General features: G+C 45.0%; 1 protein-coding gene across 2 annotated transcripts in view; it reads left to right on the plus strand.

Annotated features, from left to right (window-relative positions):
- Positions 1 to 22,659, plus strand: part of RAB3B (RAB3B, member RAS oncogene family) — a 135,605-nt gene that overhangs the window by 76,908 nt on the left and 36,038 nt on the right. For both annotated transcript variants that reach the window (XM_054037860.1, XM_054037862.1), the window contains one exon: positions 17,764 to 17,882. In XM_054037860.1, the coding sequence (XP_053893835.1) occupies positions 17,764 to 17,882 (119 nt within the window). The remainder of the gene's footprint in view (positions 1 to 17,763; positions 17,883 to 22,659) is intronic.

The raw sequence follows: 22,659 nt of genomic DNA on the forward strand, positions 1-22,659 counted from the left end.
AGCTCCTAATGACAATAGCACATTTAAAGGAACTGTGAATTAATTTTTGGGGATGCATTATGAGCTGCCTCCAGCTGGTACAGGGCACCAAGGGGAATTCTCCTCCTGCTAGAAATGACTTTTTTTTTTTTAAATTTCTTAGTGGAACAAAAATGTAGAAAATTGTTTCCAGTCAAAGAAAACTTTTTGTTCCTTTTGAGGTTTTTGATTTTTTTTTTAATATAAAATTTAGACAGTCCAAAAATGAAATGTTTTAACGTGAAAAGTCAAAACATTTTCTTTTGACGTTTCTGATTTTTTTTCTCTTTTTAAAAACTGAAACGATTCAGCAAAATCAGCTCAAATTTGTGAACCATTTCAGTTGCCCTGAATCTGCATTTTTCAGCAAAAAAACTATTCATGCTTAAAATTTGGCTCAGCTTTATGTAAGAGGACAGTTGGCCCCTTACTAAAACTTTGTGAGTTTGTTTGGTTGGCCCTTTCCCCATGCCAAGAGAGAGGGGAGGGGCCAAGGAGGAGTGAGCATCCTGGGACAGACAGGCCCTCTGGCCAATCAGAGACCTCCAAGACCAGAGCCAATGGGAAGTAGCCAGCATCCCAAGTCCGTCTGATTGATGAGTCAGGGCCAGTCAGGGAGCGTCAGCTCAAGTCCCGGTCTCCATGTGCACTGGGGGGCAAAAGAGACAGCGAGAGCAGCCCCAGGTGGGATGAGGAGTTGTGGCCAAAAGCCAGGAGCAGAAGAGCTGGGTGAGAGGTTGGAGGGGAGCTGCCTAAAGACTTAACTGGTGTGAGAGATCCAGTGTGCGGGGTGACTGTCAGTACACAAAGCAGAAACTCTTCCGTGAAGAGGTGTCAGACCCAGCCAGGCCGGACCCTGTGGAAGGAAGAGAACAACAGCACCAGAGACGAGGTGGGGAGGCCTGTAGAGGTGTCCTGGGGAATCTAAGACAGTCTGTAAGGGACCGTGAGACAGTCACAGAGATCCCATCCAAAGAGAGTGAGTGGAGCAGTCGGCAGTGATCCAATCTGTGGGAGTCCAGTAACTAGGGTTGCCAACTTTGGTTGTCTGTATTCTTGGAGGTTTCATCACATGACATAATTTTTAATTAAAGATTCATCTTTAATTCCTGGAGACTCCAGGACAATCCTGGAGGGTGGTCAACCCTACCAGTAACCCCTCCCCCTCTCCCCCCTTCTGCCCCGAGACCAGCCATACAGGGAGCGGTGACTAGCACTGGCCTGACAGCCCCTGAGTCCAGGGAGAAAGCAGCCAGACCTGTGGGGTAACTGCAGCTGGTTCTGCGAAGGCTTGTCCAGTCCTGAGGCATAGACCTGCGTGAGCGGTGCACAGCCCTGGACAAAAGTCCGCCCCCCCAACCCTTGCAGCAGGCCAGGGGAGTCCTAAGCTCAGATGAGGACAGGTTTTTCTTTTCTTTTCTCTTGTTTTCTCCTTTGCTGTTGACCCTCAACAATGGGTGGGGTGGGGGAGTTGAACACTTCTCCCTCCGGTAAGCACTCAGCCTGTGCATTCACTCTCTTGAGAGGTGGGTCTTCACTCGCACAAGCCTACTGGGGAACATCATCAAGTGACCTTTTGAACCTGGGTCTCTGTTGTAGGGGAAGATTTGGGGCTTGCGGAAAAAGAGAAAAAACGGGGGTATGAACACTGCTGCGTTAATTGGTGTTGAACTTTGACTGACATTATAACCTAGGGGGTGGTGATTATCCTCAACACACACCTCTTCTGCCACTCAGTCTGAAAAGCCAAGGTTCACCACCAACAGACTGTTATTGTTTAAAGTGTTTTTGTGTGTATGTATGTGTGTGTATATATATATATATAGAATAAATAGTTTCATGTATTTTAAAACCTTTCAACTGCTTAGTATATTTTGAAACCTGTTAATACATTTTCTCCCATTTTTAGACTGTTCCTGAGAAAAATAAATGTTTTGTTTGATTTGGTATTTTCTGTGTGTGCCCTTTTTAACAGTATAGTTCAAGATAAAGCTGTTATCCAGTTAGATTCCCAATAATTCATATATCCCTATCTAGTAATTGGGTGGGAGCACGCCACCTCACAGATCGACCTGATATGGGTAAGAGGAGCAACTGGACATACTGTGTTGAGGGGGCATGGCAATTTGGAACCTCCTTCACCATAGTCTCCAATGTTCAGGCTCAGTCCCAGGTCTCATGAGCAGCTATGGTTTCCAAGGGGCAGGGTATTTGGTAATTGCATTGCAGCCTTAAACCCAATCCAAGAGTGTTCTGAGATCGCAGCAGGCAAGGCCCTGCTTGCATAGTAGCCTCGCTGGGTAGAGAAGGACGTCACCTGGAGTTACTAGTGTCCCACCCATTCCCACAGGCAAGGAACCATGCCCAGCCTGTTCTTCTGGGTGACTCTGGGGATGGTGAGAGACAGGTTGCTTTCTTGTCCCACCGAGATAAGTTAGTGGAGGGAAGGATCTCGTTTTAAAATACCTCTGCCCCTAACCTTGTTACATTTTGGCATCACAAATAGCAGTGGACTAGACCGTCTCTTAGTCTGTAGAGACTTGTAAGTCTCGGCTAGTTGCTCAGTTCTCAGTAGGGAATGGTGGCACTTGAGTGAAGACCATGGAAGAGATACGTGAACAGTTAAAAGAGCTCCAGAATAAACTGAGCGAGCAGGAATCCAAGTACCAAGAGCAGGCCATGTTCTTGCAACAGGCCCTAGAAAAGCAGGGAGATGCCATGTACCTGGCCAGAACCCTTATTGAGAAGCAGTCAACACAGCCCGCTGTATTATATATACCCTGCGATCACCTGATCCCTGATTTCACCAGACATCCCATCAAACCGGGAGTTGTCAAAGAGGAAGAGTGGGTAGCTGCTGCCAAAGTGGCCCTGAGGATCTTGCAAGTTCCAGCAGAGGTTCAGGTTGAGTTAGTCAAACAATTTATCATAGCCAAAATCATGCTAGAGCCCTGGTTCACTCCTCCATATCTGAGAGTGGCCAGGAGGATCTAAGACTGGACAGTCTGAGCGAGACAGATCTGACTCCTGGCCACATGACAGGAGCAGTTATTTCAACTCATAACAGCACAGAGCAGTAGGGCAGTGAATGTGAGGGAGGGAGCTCCCATGTCAAAAGACCAAAGTGAATGGTGGACTTCTTGCATGGAGGAACAGGGAAGGTACATTTGTTATTTCTGTGAGGATCTAGGGCATACAGCTTGGGAGAACCAGGGTTCTCAAGGGGAGGCTCCAACCAAGACTCTTCCATCTAAAACAGCCTGACTACCGTGGGAGATCAGATGGCTGCCGTTGGGCAAGAAAGTTTACTGGAAATTACTCTGACCGAGAGTTTAAAGATAAAGTGTTTGGCAACTGTCTGGTTGTAGAATTGAGACAGGCAAAGTGCCTACCCTTTGTTTATTGGACACAGGTTCAGAGGTTACCATCATTGCAGCTGCACTTTTGGGATTGTATACACCGATGAAGAATGTGAATTTTGTAAGGTTAACTGCAGCTAATGGACTAAGAATCCCCATGCTTGGATGCCTTGATGTGCCAATAACACTGTTGGGACAGGCTTTCCCAAACAAAAGTATGTTTGTCATCAAGGATGCAATTACCACAAACCCAGGGGAGAGACTGATCCCCAGCATTGTAGGAATGAACATCCTCAAAGCACTAACTGGACTGATGCCTCTCTTCAGATGGTTTGCCTTCACTCAGGATGGGAAGGCAATGATGGCCCTGGTCCAAGCCAGGATCGAATGTCAAGTAAATCAGTCAAATGAGGAGGGGAGAGTGGGAATTCTGCAGGGGTTAGCAAGAAGCCTGTTATTATTCCACCACTTAGTGAGAGACTGTTGGAAGGACAGCGTTGTGCCTTGTCAAAGCAGGAGCAGGGCTCTGTTCTAATGGAAGGGTCCCATGCAACAGATTTGCCCAAAGGAGTATATGTGGCCAATACATTGGCCCGAAGTAAGGATGGACAGATTCCACTAAGAGTGTTAAATGGTAAGGCACGGACCATCCTACTTCATCCAAGGGTTCACAGTGCTGAGGTCTACTTGCCAGCTACAGTAGTCCCAGTGGGAAAGGTCATGCTCAGTGAAATCAGGTATTATACATCCACAAGGTTGAAGGTATGACATCTCCAGGCTCAACCAGTGGTAATCAGCAATGGGAAGTTCCAGTACAGATTGACCAGGAGGATCTGACTGAAGAACAGGTACAGCAACTGGTCAAGTTATTGAAAAAACTTAAGGATGCCTTTCTTCTCCAGAGATGACACCAATTTTGGGCATACCAACACAGTCACTGACCGAATCCTCCTGGAGAAAACCGAACCAATTAAACAGAAACACAGGAGGGTGTTTCTAGCTGTCTTCCAGGAATTCAACTGACATGTGCAAGATCTGGTCTTCCCAGGCATCCACAAAGAAAGAGATGGTCCATGGGCTTTGCCTGAGTGATAGTGGCGAAGAAAGATGGAGGTGTCTCTTTCTTCTGTGATTATACGTGATTGATCCAGGTGACCCAAAAGGATGTGTATCTTCTTCCGAAAGTCAGAGTTTCTGGATCTTTTGGGAAGGGCCAGAATCTTTAGCCCTCACCTCTGGGTATTTCCAGGTGGCACTGGATCTGGAAGACAGAGAGAAGACTGCTGTCATTACCCCATTTGGGCTGTTTGAGGGGACATCTACTTAGGATACATACAGCACCTTACACACACAAACTAATTTAAGCCTCATAAACACCCCGGTGATGTAGATATTTTTACCCCTCTTTTACAAATGGTCCAAGATCACACAGCAAATCAATAGAATCTATCCATCTTTATACCACGGTCGTTATCCTGACATCTGACCTCCTAGAAATAGGACTGAAGAGGCCTGGCTCCCAGCCGACTACTCTAACCTAATCATCCAGTGAAGTGGGTTTTAGCCCACGAAAGCTTATGCCCAAATAAAGTTGTTAGTCTGTAAGGTGCCACAAGTACTCCTCATTCTTTTTGCTGATACAGACTAACACTGCTACCACTCTGAAATCTATGTTGCAGATTCACATCAACTATCATCTTTCTATTGTTACTTGCTAGACTAAAATCTTTTATTAGGATCTGTACAAAATGCTAAAAAGACCACATAACAAGATGCTCTAACCTGAATTTTGTGTTTTCTCCTTTGGCAGTTTGCTTATGATAGAAATAAACTTGGATTGAGACTGTCCTTTTATGTTGTATAATGTTGCTCTGAGCTTTTAAATAGCTGCCATATTCCATCCTAGTGGTAACTGCACTTCAGTGTTGGAGTAACAGATCCCTATATATATCCCTTACATCGGTTTATCTAGGAATATAAAGTGCTTTGCATGCATATAATTATTGTAATTCAAGAACCTGAGTGTATTATTAATAAAACAAATATTTATATTGTAGCAATAATGATTCGATCATTTGCACTCAGTGCATAGTCCTGACAATGCATTGGAGCTGTTGAATTTTATTCACGGTCAACTTCCAGTATTTATTTGCTACTAAAGAAATGGAAGTTGGGAGGAGATACGTTATGGAGTTGCCTATATTTTTGCACCCCCGTGCATTTCTTGCTTTTCCTTCAAAGTAACAGGATCAAGAAAAAAATCAAACTGACTGGCATTTTAATTTGTGTGCAGACAAATGAAGATGTTTGAGCTAGATAAAAGATATCTGTAAGACATAGGCACAGTGAACCTAATCCTCCTTTTTTCAGTGTACATCTTTGTGTAGTTTTTCTCTTTTGCAGGCACTGGCTTGTAAATGTCACAGAAGGGAAACCTGACCTGTGCAGTGATAAGCAGGGGAAGATATGTTTGTGAAGCAAGCAGCCCTGTTTCAACCCCAAATATTGTTTGGCAGGCTGAATAGGGCAACGGCTGCTAATCCCTTGCTGTGATCTCAAAGCAGCTAGGAAAAGGAAAATCATTTATTTTAACTCCTTATAAGCGGGAGTGTTAATCACAGTATCTTGATCTGATTCCACTTTGGGTAATTACATTCTGCTGACCAAAAACAATGCCTTGCTGAGTCAGTTTTTCACTTCTTGACCTAAATTGTTGTGTAGAGTTGCTGAGTGATGTTAGTCAATTGCTGTTTTCACTCCAGAAATGGCTGCATTTGAGTGGTGGGGTGAAGTGAGTCTAGGGTCTTTTTTTCCCCTATATGAGTTTTGTTTGTAAGGTGCTTTTGGATCCTTTGGGAGGAAAGGCAGTATATAAACATAGGACTTTATTATTATTTGTAGTAGTATAAGTTTGCCCCAGGGGCATTCAAAGCATCAGTTATAGAAAACGGAGTTAACAATAAAGGGAGGAAGGGAGTTTAAAACCTTGTGCCCATCTGCTGACTAACCATGTTTTGTAAAACCTCTTAGGGCTTGTCTGCACTTTAAACACTACAGCAGCACAGATGCTGTGCTGCAGCTGCGCCACTGTAGCATTTCAAGTGTAGACACTACCTAAGCCGATGAGAGGTGTTCTCCTGTCGGCATAGGTAATCCACCTCCCTGAGAGGCGGTAGGTCGACGGAAGAATTCTTCAGTTGACTTAGCACTGTCTACATGGGGACTTCAGTTCACTTAACTATGTTGCTCAGGGAGGTGGATTTTTCACACTCCAGAGCAAGATAGTTAAGCCGACCTAATTTTCGCATAGACCAGGCCTTAGGCTTTTTCTATACTAGAAGTTATTTCCTAAAATGTCCTACTGGCACAGGTCCACCCTTGGTAGCAATGCTGGGAGTACTAATCTAGATGGAGCTGCATGTGGTTGTGTGGTCTAACCCTGCACAGAGCAGGTCTACAAAACTGGGTGGCTGAAACACTGGCACGCCACTGGCACTGTCTCTGCACTAGGCCTCCCACCTTTACTATCACTATTGGAGTTGAAGTGATGGTAGCCAGAGTTGGGAAACTTTAAGGAAAAAATCCTAGCATAGACAAGGCCTTACAGTAAAGTCATTTTTTCCTCTGGAATATTTTTTCTCCAAGTTGCTAATATAACCTATATTGCAACTAGCTGATTGCAGTTAAGAGGGTTTCATTATATCATGAGTTCACTCAAGTAGGTTCCAATGGCTCATGGTCAATGGGAATACTAGGTAATGAGAGAGAAATAACATGGTTAATTCTGTCTCTTGACCTGGAATGTTTTAATGAGAGCTAAACTCTAGGGTTAATTTGCTCCTGCCAGCAGGTGAAATGAGAGAGAACTAAGCTTCACAAGCATTTCATGATGTCATATCTCCTCCATAGTAACCAGTGACTCATCTTGCTCTCCTGTTTAATTCTATTTTTGGATGCCAGCAGGAACAATAGGATCAATGCTCATCAACATTATTACTTTTACTGTTAATTTTTTAGTGATTCATAGGGCAGCCTGAGCTCTCTTCTCTCACCGCCTAATATTCTCAAAACTTCCTTTTGTCTCAGAAGTGACTTTTGCTTAGCCCCTTTCTTGATGCCTTTAACGCAGAGTATCCTTTTCAAAGGAAAAAAGTATATAAATCTTATCCCATCATCCACCATGCTGAAGTGCAGAAACTTCTAGAGTGGAACACTGCAACTATTTAACAATGTACACCAACACTATACAACAGTTAAGACAAAGAAAAGAATTAAAAAATCATATTGAATTAAAACTACAGAGGGAATTTAGGTGGAATGAGTTAAAATCCCTATGTAAGTACTAATATGTATAAGAAGATAATATACTACATATAGGGTAATGACCACCATGTGATAAATTGCACAAATAAAATACTTGTTGGGAAGACTATGTAATGACAGCCATCCCAAATTCATGCTGATAAAATCTGTATATAACCCTATGAAATATTGTGTGTGTGTGTGTGTGTGTGTGTGTGTGTTGTTGTTGTTGTTGTTGTCAGTAGCTACCACTGCGGTGCTCTGCTCTTGTTCGATGATAACAGTCGGCTGCGTGCGTATTCCCTCTGTGTGCTGCCCCAGCTCTGCGCAGATAGCTGACACAGCAGACCCTGAGAGAACCCCCAAAGACCACAGACTCTACGAAGGAACCCGAGCCAGGTTTATTGTCAAACGAAGCACAGTAATAGTTTCCTGTAGACTCTACAAGACATACTATGAATTTGTGCCCCCTGGCAATGGACTGGCTGAGTTGGTGGCGGGACTTTCCACTGCCCCCGAGGCCAGACAAAGATGCGCACTCCGGGACCTACTTTTATACAGTTACAGGACAGATTACTCATCCCTACTGATGTATTAAGGTACAGCCCCTTGGCTCATTAGGGTGCTGTCTCCCCCTTTGATCATGTTGTTTCAGACAAACAGATCTATCCATCATGCTGTCCATTTGACCCTGTCTTTAAGATCCACCTGCCTGTTCCTTGTTATGTCTATGGAGTGTCCTTGTATCGGGCTGTCCAGGTGTCATCTTGGCACAAGTTCTTATTAGCGCTTATGTGTGAATGCACCTGCTTCTAACAACCCTCTTCTCGCCAACTTCTGTGAGTAAGGCCTGCCTCTGGCTCATAGCCCAGCTTTTGCTTAGCAATGCCTGGAAGTACTTTGGTTCAGGCTTCAGGCCTCAGACTGGGCCTCTGACACAAGAGCTTATGTTTCAGGGCCTCATCTTACTCTGTGTGTGTGTGTGTGTGTGTGTGTGTGTGTGTACATACACACACACACCCATAGCACAGAGGTACATTTAAGTGTGTTAGGGCCTTTAATTCTTTCCAATATGTTTAAAAATTTAAATTTGTTTTTTTTTTAAATGTGTGTGTTTGGGTATATAAAATACAATACAATATAACAGTGGCTCTCAAACTTTTTTACCTTTCACATAGCAAGCCTCTGAGTGCAACCCCCCCTTATAAATTTAAAACACTTTTTTATATATTTAACACCATTATAAATGCTGGAGGCAAAGCAGGGTTTGGGGTGGAGGTTGACAGCTCGCGACCCCCCATGTAATCACCTCATGACCCCCTGAGGGGTTCCGACCCCTAGTTTGAGAACCCCTGCAATATAATATGGAGGACTGCCATAAAGAGCCACCAAGTCCCTGCAGCTCAGCCAACTACTTTACTCTTTTAATGAAGAAGATGGAAGGTCTGCAGGGATCAAATCAGCATCAGCAAAGAAACAAGGTTAAAAGCACATAGTTCCAGGGTGGTAGTGTTAAACAGGGAAGACTAATGGGGGTGGATCTCCTACAGCCAATAGACCCCCCCCCCCCCCAATCTGGCAGTCACAGGTAAAGATAATTTTTCCTGGGAAAAGGAAAAAAATACTTGGCCCAAGATGGTTTTCAATCCCTGAACTTCAGCAGCACAGTGGGACAAGACACAGCTTAAATTTCCAGCAGTGGAGTTGTCATGGTTCCTCTTTCCATAACTTTATGGAGGACATTCATTTCAAGATGCGACCTCAGAGAGTCTGATGGATGAGAACCCCCTATTAACGTGGCTGGACCAAGCCACCATGTCTGTGTGAATATAGTTGGGTCAAATTCAGATTTTGTATAAGCCGATGAAATTTCACAGATGTCAACAGAGTTGCCTCTGCTTATAGCAGGTCTGAATTTGGCCCATTGTGCTTGAATATAAGAACACCAAGTAAGTAGGGTCCCAGAACCTCATAAGTAGTGACTCTATAAGCCAGCCACTTGTTTCTGTTTGGGTATAGGTATGGAATCGCCAAAGGGCTCACCCTTTTTCACAAACTCAGTTTGCCTACCTTGCAAGGAGAAGGGGCTGAGGGAACTCTTCTGGGAATCAAATTATGATTTCAAGGAGTCAGATGTTTCTCAACAGATGCTTAGATGTCAAATAACTTGTCACTCCTGGCATCACTGGGCCATATGATCCGTTATCCTGTCTCCAACAACAGCACCATTGAAAGGAAGGTATAAAAAGCCATATTATAAATCTCACAGTTGGGTGGGGGAGGGCAGAAATATCTTCATCCTGTCGGAGAAAAACCGAGTTCTCAAGTGGACATGCGTCCATTGGAGATCACTGATGTCGTGATGCAGCGGTGACTGTTGTTGCTGTTTTGTTGTGTGTTAAGCATCAACAGTGTGCTTTGAGCTAAGACATAGTCAGTCACTGCCCCAAATTTCTTACCGTCTAAGCAGGGCCGGCTCTAGGATTTTTGCCGCCCCAAGCGAAAACAATTTTGGCCACCCCCCCCCCGTTTTTTTCTTACCCCACCCCTGGCCCTGCCTCAACTCTGCCCCTTCCCCAAATCCCCAGCCCTGCCTCCTCCCCCCAGGCTCTCAAGCCTAGGAGGGAGGGAGAGGGAGAAGCAGTGGGTGCGCAGCGGCCACTCAGGGTCTCCCCCTCCCTCCCAGGCTCTCAAACCTGGGAGGGAGGGGGAGATCCCAAGTGGTCGCGGCGCGCGAAACAGCTGATTCGCGCGCCACTGCTCGCCCTCCCTCCCAGGCTCTCAAACCCGGGAGGGAGGGGGACATCCCGAATGGCCGCGGCGCGCGAATCAGCTGTTTCGCGCGCCGCAGCCGCTCGGGATCTCCCCCTCCCTCCCTCCCGGGTTTGAGAGCCTGGGAGGGAGGGCGAGCAGCGGTGCTGGAGCGGCAGCAGCAGAGGTGAGTTAGGGCGGCAGGGGCACATTTTTAGGGGTGGCATGGCCCGCGCCAGAATGCCACCCCTAAAAATGTGCCGCCCCAAGCACCAGCTTGTTTTGCTGGTGCCTAGAGCCGGCCCTGCGTCTAAGACAGACACAGACTAGACAGAATGCGCTGGAAAACCCAGAGGAGGGAAGAACTAGGATTTTTGTTCTAAAAATATATTTTATATCATTGACTCAAGGCAGAAGTGCGTCATTGTGAGGGATCCAAATGAAGAGAAATCAGTGAGTTAGTGGACTGGAAATGTAAACATTTGTGACTGTATCCAAGCAGTTGAACTGCAGATCAATCTTTTATTCATATAGATGTCTGATCTTTTTTTTTTTTTTTTACCACCAAGCTGTTTGTCACATGCTCTAGGACAAAAGTGATATGTGACGTGTGCTTAGATTAGATTGACCCTGATTCAGATGAGAAATTGCACTTTTCTTTTAAATTCTTTGTGGTCACAAATAGTTGTCAAAAGAACAACATCAATGAGAATCCTGACTTTCAAACCTGAATAAAAAAGCATGAAATTGGGGCCTAAAATCTTAAGCATGATGACCCTTTTAAATGTTGTCCTTGGCTTTCTATTTCTGATAATGCAGGTTTAAAAAAATCTGGATATGCTAATGTTATCATGAATAGTTAAGATTTGGATCATTTGAGTAGTCAGGCATCTGACACAAGTACTCCGTGCAAACACATTTGGGTCTTGGGTCTTTCCCTGTGACTCAGTCTCAACTTTTGATGGCTCAGGTATTGTAAGAGCTTTCATATTTTTGTCCAAAGGTCCCATGCAACAGGGTTTTTTGTTTATTCTTTTGCATATAGCAAACTTAGTTGAATGTCAAGGGGAGGTACATGTGTTATCGCAAGAGAACCCAGACACTGGGTTAGTTATTAGCACTAATGTACCTTGCTAAGATACTTCTTTGCCTAGTTATAAAAAGCTATCTGATTCTTAGTCAGGGACAGCCAAACAGGCTTCTGGACACTGAAGGTTCAGGCAGTTCTTCCCAGGCTGTTAATTAGAACTACGACATCATTTGTGCTGATCTCTGCCTGTACCTCATGTAGTTGCTTCCCTGGTCTTTTAATCAGCTTAGTTACATTCTGTCTAAAGGTCTTGCAGGCAACTCAAAAAAGCCATCAGTATTCATTATTTCCCCCCTTCATTAGAAGACTCTCCCAAACAATAAACTTAGGTCCTTAGTTACATATAAGGGCTTGCTGTGTTTTAAGCTCAGGGTGGGGTGGGGAATTGCTACAAACGCAGAATAAAGAAATCCAATTATGATAGCTACTGCACTGCATGCAGTATCTTGGGGGCCATTGTATTAGGTTTATGAACGGTTTATGTATGATTGTGTTCTACTCCATGGGGGGAGGTTACCAGTGCGGGGTGATTAAGGTGAGTCACTGAGGTCATGTCTACCCTACAGCCACTACAGTGGCACAGCTGCAGCGCTGTAGTGTAGGTATTTCCTACATCGACAGAAGGGTTTTTTCCATCAATGTAGTTACTGTATCTCTCTGGGAGGTGGTAATTAGGTCGACAGAAGAATTCTCCTGTCTGTCGACCTATCTGCATCTATGCTAGGGGTTGGTTAGTTCGACCTAACTATAGCATGCAGTGTTTTTCACAGCCCTGAGTGACATAGCTAGGTCGATATAATTTTAAGTATAGACCAGGGCTGAGACTGAACAACTCTAGAGAGGAACTACCTCTTGGAGTGGTGTGTATGTATTGGTTCAAGCTGGGTTTTCCAGAGACAAAGAAAGGGCTTTTGGTCTAAAAGGATGAGCTTGAACTGACACAGGACCTTCTTTCTGATCCCTTCTGTACAAGGGGGGCCCCAACCCTTGCAGAAGAGGTGGAAAGACTTTGGCCTACTAGAGCCTTGTAAAATGGATGGGTAACTCCTGGTAAGCTTTAGCATGCATACAGGGACTTTTATTATTTTCTCTGTAACGCTTTTACCTTAAGAATAAACATACTGTCTTAGAAAGAGGTGTGTGGTAACTCGTAACTGCTGGCAATACACTGTTCATAGCCCTTGGAGAGAAAGCAAAGCACAGGAACTGGCCTTTTTAGGCAGACTGGCTTGGTGGGGATATCACAGTGTTAGGCAGGGAACTGTGCAGTCAGGAGGAAGAGAGACATGTGTTACCTGTGTATGTACTCTACACACCATTGAAAGAAGCATGCAGTGTAGACATACCCTTAAGGAGAGAGAAGGATCCTCTGGTGTAGAAAGTTGTAGCTTTCTCCACTGAGGAGATATTTCTGGGCTAGGGCTGTAGATATTCCCACGGACTGCCTGGCTCCATGGTTGTGGTGGAAGGCCAAACCCTATCAGGAAGCTGCAAGGAACTTGTTTACGTGAGCCTTCCTCCTCCAGAGAACACCCTGTAACACCCTGGTGAAGAATACCAGTGGTTACTGTGAAAGCAGGGGGAAAAAAAACATTAAGGCTTGCTTGCTAGGCAGACAGCATCTTAGCCCTTCATGAGCAGATGCGAGCACTACGGCTGTGTCTATTGAAATTATGGGAAGTGAGACTTGCAATACGTCAGGTCTGATTCTGATCCCACTTATAACAGTTATACACAGGTGTAACTCCATTGAACTCAGTGGAGCGCTTCCTGATTTAAACCAGTGCTGATGAGATTAGAATCAGGCCCTACATCTCTGGAGGAGTTTTGTACAGGGGGATTTTGCCTTAAACTATATTCTGCAAAGACTCTTTCAACCAGTCTCTGAATTTTTCTGCTGAAGCTGCAGGGTTGATAAAGCCCTTTTAGGGTACATCTACATTTCACTAAAAGACCTGTGGCACCAAGTCTCAGAACCCAGGTCAGCTGATTTGGGCTTGCAAGGCTTGGGCTGCGGGGATAAAAATTGCAGCATAGACGTTCAGGCTCAGGCTGGAGCCTGGGCTCTGAGACCCTCCCTCCTTGTGGAGAGTTGGAGCGCAGGCTCCTTTCTGAGCCCAAACATCTGCACTGCAGCTTTGTAGCCTTGGGGTCCCGGGACTCAGATTGCAAGTCAGCTGACCTGGCCCAGCTGTGGCCATGCCGCGGGCCTTGCAGTGTAGACATAGCCGTAGACATTTTTCTCCAAGACTAAGGCGAGGAAACTTTGCTAATCATGTTTTAAACCAGTGGCATGAAAGGCCTTTTTTAAAAGCTGGAGTGTGGAGCTGAGCACCGCCAGCCATTTAAGAACTGCTTATCCATAAGAGTAACTGCAGCAATCAATGTATTACACTGAGCGTGTGCCTTGAAGATAAGGCTCTGGTCTCCCTACAGCTATTTCAGAGCAGCTGTTTGCTGGAAGATGGATGAAATACATTTGTACAAATAATCCATAATACCTCCCAAACGGAAGATATTTTAATTACTTGAGTACTGTACCTGCTTCATGGAGCAGATCCAAAGGAATGGAATGTTTAGTAGGTTGGTAATTATAGACCTTTTCACCTCTAGGTGTTAGGTTAAATCTAGGCCACCTCAGTAATGAGTAAAAGTTGTTACACTCACCTAATAGGCATCAAATGGTATTGCTGCCTGCAGTGACTCAAGGATGTGAGTACCAACTTCAGGGCAGACTTTTAGGAAACAGGGCACAAACCCCAAACTGGCTGTGAGTTCTGTATTTAGATTTCACCAATGAATTATCAAGTGTAAACTCGTCAGGCACTATAACAGCCTTAACATCGAGTAACAGACAGTCCCCTTTGGTACCCTGGTTTATCTTATCACTCAGATAAGTTTATTTGTGTGATAGATGGTCCCTTACACCTAGAATGACAGCAATATTCAGGTTACTCCCAGTTCCAAAGGACCAGTCACTAACCCCAGGTCCATTGCACCTTAGATATCACCATGACAGAATACGCCCCTGTATTCATACCCTACATACTATTTTAATAACCTCTGTACAAAACATGCCTTGTAAGGTATCATTTTGAAACTTGTAATTTCCTAGTCCGTATTGTCCTGGTAAAATGTGTGGCAACGTTCTGTGTGAAGTTATAAGATTATCCTGTATGATGTTATTAACACATTTCCAAATGCCACAGCCCTACCCAGGCAGAAGTCAGGTTTATCCTAAACAAAAGAAGGAATGTGTGTTTTGCCTTAATTTGCATTGAAGCAGTAAACAGAGTCATCAAGCAGGGAGGGCAAACAAAGGAGGTTCAAACAGGTGAAAAAAAACAGCAGGGAATATCCTTCTACATAGTCTCTTTGTCTCCTAGTTTTCAGCTGGAAATGTTTTTCAAGAGGGGGACTGAAACTATAAAAAAGGAGGGACAGTCACTCCAAGATACCCCCCCCCTCCCTGCCCATCACATTCACTGCATCTGAAGAGATAAAGGAAGCAGCTGTTAGAAAAAAGGTTCCCCACCCCCTGGTCTATCGGAGGCCACTGATCCACAGAAAAAAAAATCAGTTGTGGGCCACACACAGCCCCGCGGGGGGGCATGGAGTCTCAGGGCTTCTGGGGCCAGAAATTAGGGGTTCAGGGTGCGGGAAGGGGCTGTGGGCTGGGGCAGAGGGTTGGGGATCTGTTGTGGGGCTGGAGATGAGAGATTTGGGGTACAGGAGGGGGCTCCAGGCTGGGGCCAAGAGCTTTGGAGTGCGGGAGGGGGTTCCGACCTGGGGCAGGAGGTTCGGGGTGCGGGCTCTGGCTGGACAGTGCTTACTTCAGGCGGCTCCTGGTTGGCGGCACAGTAGGGCTAAGGCAGGCTCCCTGCCTGCTGGGGCTCCGTGCTGCTCCCAGAAGCCTCTGCATGTTCGGCCCCTAGGCGGAGGGGCAAGGGGGCTTTGCATGGTGTGTGCTGCCAGCGCCCACAGGCGCAGCGCCCACAGGCGCCACCCCCACAGCTCCCATTGGCTGAAGTTCCCGGCTATGGGAGTTGCGGAGCCAGTGCTGGGGGCGGGGGCAGTGTGCAGCGCTTCCCTGATCGCCCCTGCTCCTAAGGGCCACAGGGACATGCCGGTCGCTGCCGGGAGCTGCGTGGAGCTGACCAGACTTCTGGCAACCTGGCGAGCATAAAACATAAAGATTCCAAGTTCCTTTTGTTGGGGGGCTTTTATCCCCCTCATGCCATGTGCTCAGAGCTGCAAATTCAGCTAATGGGAGCAGTCCACTTGCCTGAGTCATCTTCACAGGGAGGAAAGCAGAATAACAAAAGTCTTTAGTCCTCTTGTTGCAATACATAGGAAATTCCAGTTGCAATGTCCAACAGTAGTATGTCTGGTATTGATGGACCTTTCCTTTTGAGAAGAGCATAATACTTACTCTTGAAGGTCAGCCCTTCACACTAATTAGTCTCTCTCTCCTATCTTGTCATTTACGCAGTCACAGAGGTTCACAATACAACCACTTAAATATTACCTTACAATATGGCTACCAATGTTATAAGTAGAACAGGAGTACTTGTGGCACCTTAGAGACTAACAAATTTATTAGATCATAAGCTTTCGTGGGCTACAGCCCACTTCTTCGGATGCATAGCAAATGTTATAAGTGAGATTAATGCATGCAGTAACTCGTGACCATTCAGTACGGTCTAAACACAGACTTATAATTCTAATACTAACACACGGGTGAGCCAGACTGACTACGGCTATGTACTTGTGAGTATTCAGTTGAGACATGGGGACCTTGGCATGAGCTGCCACCTGGTCTGCCAGTGTCACAAATAGCCTATGTGAAATGGTTTCCTGTAGCCATGTGTCAGCATAAAACTCACCAATATTTCATATCCACATTGGCAGTCCCAGCAGATAGGCCAAAAATTGAATGGACATGGAGACTGAGGGTTTGTCTACATATGAAATTATTCTTGAATAGGTATTCTGGAATAACTATTCCTGAATAAATCCATATGTACATAAATTTAGTTTAAATCACTTTGGAAGTGGATTGAGCGAAACCAGAAAAAGGCACTTTTATTCTAGAATAAAAGTACACTGCTGGAGTTATTCTGGAAGTTATTTCATTTGAACGCTTAACTATGGGGGGATACTGCGCAAAATTAATCCAAAGTAACTTTTAAAGTGGATTAGTTAGACCATATTAAATGCCTTCAAAATTCCTGGGTGGATACTCGTATTTACTTTGTGAATTAAACTAATCTGAATTAAAGCCACTTGAATTCTGAATGACAGTATCCATACATCAGAGGGGGTAGCCGTGTTAGTCTGACATGCATCCGACGAAGTGGGTATTCACCCACGAAAGCTTATGCTCCAATACGTCTGTTAGTCTATAAGGTGCCACAGGACTCTTTGTCCCTTTTTACAGTATCCATACAGGAATTTAATGCTATTTGCCTAATTCACACCTTCAGTTAATTCAGATTAATTTTCCTGAATGTCCCTGTGTAGACAAGCCCTAAAATTCACATTTTACTTTCATCTGGAATAAGTTTAATGTATAGACAAACCCTGAGCTACTGTCTTCACCTCAAGGTAGCCCCTCCAGACAGGGGCTTGTCTACATAGTGGGGTACTGTGCTCTCTATTGGGGTGTGATTTCTAAAGTGCATTAATATGCTGTGCATTAACTGATCCATGTAGATCCTACTGGTGCGCACTAAAGGTTTCCTAGTGTGTTTTCACATAGTCCTGTTTTAAACAGCACTTTCACAAAAGGCACTTGCAGCATCCACTCTGTGGCTAAACCAAAGATTTCACTCTCTCATCAGTGCTAAATTCTTATACACTCTTTACACAGAATAGCCCTTAACTGCTGTCCCATTTCCATCTGCTTGGAAGTGTTGACATTCAATGAACTCTGCCACATTCTGCTGCTGCACAGAGCGTGTGGCAGGGAACAGCAATTAAAGGGTTGACATTTTCCCTTATTTTTTTAACAGGACACGTGTCAAAACACAATGATCAGAACATACTTAATGCAGAAACATAATTAATACTAAAATATAAACAGAAATCAATTACTGCAATGGGAACTGTTGAGTACTCAGCATTTTTGAAAATCAGAACACTGATTTAGTTGCCTAAATATGGGTGTAAGACCCTAACTTTTAGTTCTTATTTCTGAGACCCTGGGCCACAAAGCCTAACCACTTCCATTTTTTTATTTAGGATACTGCTGGACAAGAGAGATACAGGACTATCACTACAGCCTATTATCGAGGCGCTATGGGGTTCATCCTGATGTATGATATCACCAGTGAAGAGTCGTTTAATGCAGTGCAGGACTGGTATGGAACAAATGATTATCCCTCTTTTTTATTTTTTAAGCCAGTTATCTCTTCACCAATGCTTGTGGACTGTTTCATGTGGGTTGGGAGTAATTTCCTTACCCCCCTGCAGTTGCTTTGTATTACTATGTTCTTCATCATTCATTTGAAATTCAGAAGAAATGTTTCACTATGGAATTGTGCTTGAGAAAAAGTTGCACAGCTCCACTAGCTAGTTCCTTTAGGGTTTTAAAAATTTTTTTTTATAACAGATTTTATTTCCAGTGGTGGATTTTTAAAGCTCTTGTTCACAGCAAAATATATATATATATGGTAATACACAACACTTATGGGTTATTGAGGTTCTTCCCTATAGAGCCACTACAACCCAGTAAAATGCTGGTTTTACAGGCCAGTTGGACACAGCCAATCATTATTATAACCTGGGTAAAATCTAAAGAAGAGGGGTAAAATTTTCAAAAGCACCTATTCCCATTTTCAAATGTGATTTAGGCATTTAAGAGCCTAATCACTTTTGAAAATGGAACTTGGGATCCTCTGTGACATAGGAGGTTTTGAAAACTTTAGCTGAGGTTTTCCAATTAACCTTTACGAACTCTATGGAAAAGGTTAATTGGTCTTATCAATTTTCAGCTGTGGTGCCTGGTTCAGTTCCATTATATACTCACTGCAACCTTAGTGAACCATTATCATTGCTGTACTGAGAGTGCATGTGGTTAAAGCTGCCTAAGACCCAAATAAAGTATTAATGGGGAAAAAATAATACTGAACGTATCAATATATGCTTTGTGGCATTTTGAAGCACCTTAGCTTAGCTGGGGAGGGACGAGCCCTGAAAGTTTGACAGAGAGTAACTTTCAATACTTTCATAAAGGGCTCTGATTTAAAAAAAAATCTTTAACCTTTAATAGGCCCTATGTCCAAGGAATGCATGTGTTGCAGTGAGCAGGGTTAGGGATTGGAGAATCTCTTATTTGTAAAAAGCAACAGAGGATCCTGTGGCACCTTTAAGACTAACAGAAAATGTATTGGAGCATAAGCTTTCGTGGGTGAATGCCCACTTCATCAGACGCAAGTAATGAAAATTTCCAGAGGCAGGTATAAATCAGTATGGAGATAACGAGGTTAATTCAATCTGGGAGAGTGAGGTGATCTGCTAGCAGTTGAGGTGTGAACACCAAGGGAGGAGAAACTGCTTCTGTAGTTGGATAGCCATTCACAGTCTTTGTTTAATCCTGATCTGATGGTGTCAAATTTGCAAATTTGTGTTCACAACCAGGGAAGGAGACAACAGCATGTGGCAAACAAACTTATATTCAGGAGGAGGCAACAGCACATAGAAAACAAATTTGTATTACCTGTACCTGTTGGAGATATTTATTGCTCTTAAAAATATGCTGATCATAATGAGAATATGGTCCAGTGTCAGTGTTGCCAGGTGTCTGATTTTCGACTGGAAAATCCAGTCAAAAGGGAACCTGTACAATGTCCGGTCACCGCGGGGCAACGGACGGGGTGCCGGGTCATCAATCCATGCCAGGTCCTGCCCTGGGGGAGAGGGGTGTAACTCCTGTGTGAGAGGGGGTGCCCCGGGAAAGGCCTCAGTGTGGGGGAGGGAGTTGCAGAGCAAGCCCACCTCACGCTCACCCCAGAGCGGCAGCTCCTGCGGCTCTTGTCCCACGGGGATGTCTGGGCTTAGTCCTCCAATCCAGGGGTTGCAACCTGTCCCCTGGTGCATGGGGCTGAGGGTCAGGCCAAACCCGAACAGTGCTGTGTGACTAAGTGCATCAGAGGTCAGGTTGCAACTCCGAGAGCGGGGAGCCAAACCCAGCCAGCCCTGTGTGACAGGAGGGTTTGTGGGTCGAAGTGGGAGAGTCCCATGAAACCTGGGACTGTTGAGGGTGGTGGTCTGCCAAGGGTCTGTCTAGTCCAATAACTTGACTGAAATCAGCAAGTGCTAGGTGCTTCAGAGGAAGGTTAAAAAAACCTCTTGGTGGACAGCTATGGAATAATCTGCTCAGTTTCTCCCTAACCCCTCTCAGATTGGTTGGTTTATGCCCTAAAGGATACGAGGTTATATCCCTTCTAAAAAATCCCAACATTATTTATACACCACAACATAGGGTTTGGTGAGGCTCAAGTGAATGGAGACTTGTGAGCATTGGCATCAGGAGCCCAAACAGCTCCTTCATTTACAGCTCCTCAGTGACCAGTTCAAGGCCTCTTATTTGCAAGTGGCTGAGAGCAAGCTTTGAAAACCCAAGGTACTGACCGACTAATTGTCCAGTGCTGCTACATCTTCAGCAAAGAGCCCAGGTAAGATGGTGCTCAGCTGTATGGAGAATTCTTTTTAAATTCGGACTTAAAACTGTATTCAACGTATGGTGGAGGGGAATGGGGGAGTAATAAATTAGTGTTGTTGGGGAATGGTAGGCTTTAACCCTAAAACTAGTCTCTGGGCCAGATCTTCAGCAAGTATAAATTGGAGTAGCTTCATTAACTTCAGTAGAGCTACAGTGATTTACATCTGGCTCTTTAATTATAAACTTTGGAAATAGTTTGGCTTTTGCAATGAAAAATATAAAGCCATTGGTCAATCACATTTTAAGCTCAAAAATAGTATCTGTCTTTGGGCTTGCAAGTTGAAGCTGACATTGAGAAAATGCTGATTTTATTTCTGTCTTCTATATAAATGGCTGAAACATAATCTGGTACTAGAATGTATACCCAGTTTAATGTTACTACAATGTTAGAACAGCTTTCACTCAGGCCTGGTCTACACTACGAGTTTAGGTCGATTTTAGCAGCATTAAATCGAATTAAGCCTGGACACGTCCACACGACGAAGCCCTTTCTTTCGACTTAAAGGGCCCTGTAAACCGGTTTCTTTACTCCACCTCTGACGAGGGGATTAGCGCTAAAATCGGCCTTTGCGGGTCAGATTTGGGGTAGTGTGGACGGAATTCGACGTTATTGGCCTCCGGGAGCTATCCCACAGTGCTTCATTGTGACCGCTCTGGACAGCACTCTCAACTCAGATGCACTGACCAGGTAGACAGGAAAAGCCCAGCGAACTTTTGAATTTCATTTCCTGTTTGCCCAGCGTGGAGAGCACAGGTGACCACGCAGAGCACATCAGCACAGGTAACCATGATGGAGTCCCAGGATCGCAAAAGAGCTCCAGCATGGACCAAATGGGAGGTACGGGATCTGCTCGCCATATGGGGAGACAAATCAGTGCTAGCTGAACTCCGTAGCAGTAAACGAAATGGCAAAATATTAGAAAAAGTCTCAAAGGCCATGAAGGACAGAGGCCATAACAGGGACGCACAGCAGTGCCGCGTGAAAATTAAGGAGCTCTAAGGCAAGCCTACCACAAAGCCAGAGAGGCAAATGGAAGGTTTGGGGCAGAGCTGCAAACATGCCGCTTCTATGCGGAGCTGCATGCCATTCTAGGGGGTGCAGCCACCACTACCCCAACCATGTGCTTTGACTCTGTCAATGGAGAACCACGCAACAGGGAAGCGGGTTCAGGGTACGTGGAAGATGATGATGATGATGAAGACAATGAAGATAGCTCACAGCAAGGAAGCGGAGAAACCGGTTTCCCCAACAGCCAGGATATGTTTATCACCCTGGACCTGGAACCAGTAACTCCCGAACTCACCCAAGGCCTGCTCCCAGACCCTGAGGGCACACAAGGGACCTCTGGTGAGTGTATCTTTGTAAATATTACACATGGTTTAAAAGCAATCACGTTTAATGATTAATGATTAATTTGCCCTGGCAATCGTGGCCAGTACAGCTACTGGAAAAGTCTGTTAACGTGTATGGGGATGGAGCGGAAATCCTCCAGGGACATCTCCAGAAAGCTCTCCTTCATGTACTCCCAAAGCCTTTGCAAAAGGTTTCTGGGGAGGGCTGCCTTATCCCGTTTGCCATGGTAGGACATTTTACCACGCCAGGCCAGTAGCACGTAGTCTGGAATCATTGCAGAACAAAGCATGGCAGCGTATGGTCCCGGTGTTTGCTGGCATGCAGACAACATCCATTCCTTATCTCTCTTTGTTATCCTCAGGAGAGTGATATCATTCACGGTCACCTGGTTGAAATGGGGTGATTTTATTAAGGGGACATTCAGAGGTGTCCGTTCCTGCTCAGCTGAACAGAAATGTTCCCCGCTGTTAGCCATGCGGTGGGGAGAGGGGTAAAGTGATCATCCCAGAGAATTGGGTGTGTGTGTGCGGGGGGGGGGGGGTGTATTTGGGTTTGTGCTGCATGTTAACCTGGAAACCCCAGCCCCTCCTTTTACATTGCAAACCCATTTTAAATGGCCAACCCAATAGGTCCTTGGTATGGGAAATGAGGGCACTACTGTTTGAAACCATTCCCACATGTTATGAAGGTTAAAAAAGCCAAAAGACTGTGGCTTACCATGGCTGCCTGCAAGCCGAATTCTGTTGCCTGGCACTGCATGAGTGATCTCTCACATCAAACGGGCAGGCCCTCAATACAAGAGGAAAAATGCGACCTTGTAACGAAAGCACATGTGCTGTGTAATGTGAACAGCAAAATTTAACGTGAAAGAGTGTACCCATTGTTCTCTAAAATGTCTTTTTTAACCACCTCTCCCTTCTCCTCCACCAGCTGCAAATGTTTCTCCTTCGCAGAGGCTAGCGAAGATTAGAAGGAGAAAACGGCAGACTCGGGATGATATGTTCACGGAGCTCCAGATGTCCTCCCACACTGAAAGAGCACAGCAGAATGCGTGGAGGCA

Source organism: Malaclemys terrapin, chromosome 8 (genome assembly GCF_027887155.1).
Source record: "Malaclemys terrapin pileata isolate rMalTer1 chromosome 8, rMalTer1.hap1, whole genome shotgun sequence".
NCBI lineage: Eukaryota > Metazoa > Chordata > Testudines > Emydidae > Malaclemys > Malaclemys terrapin.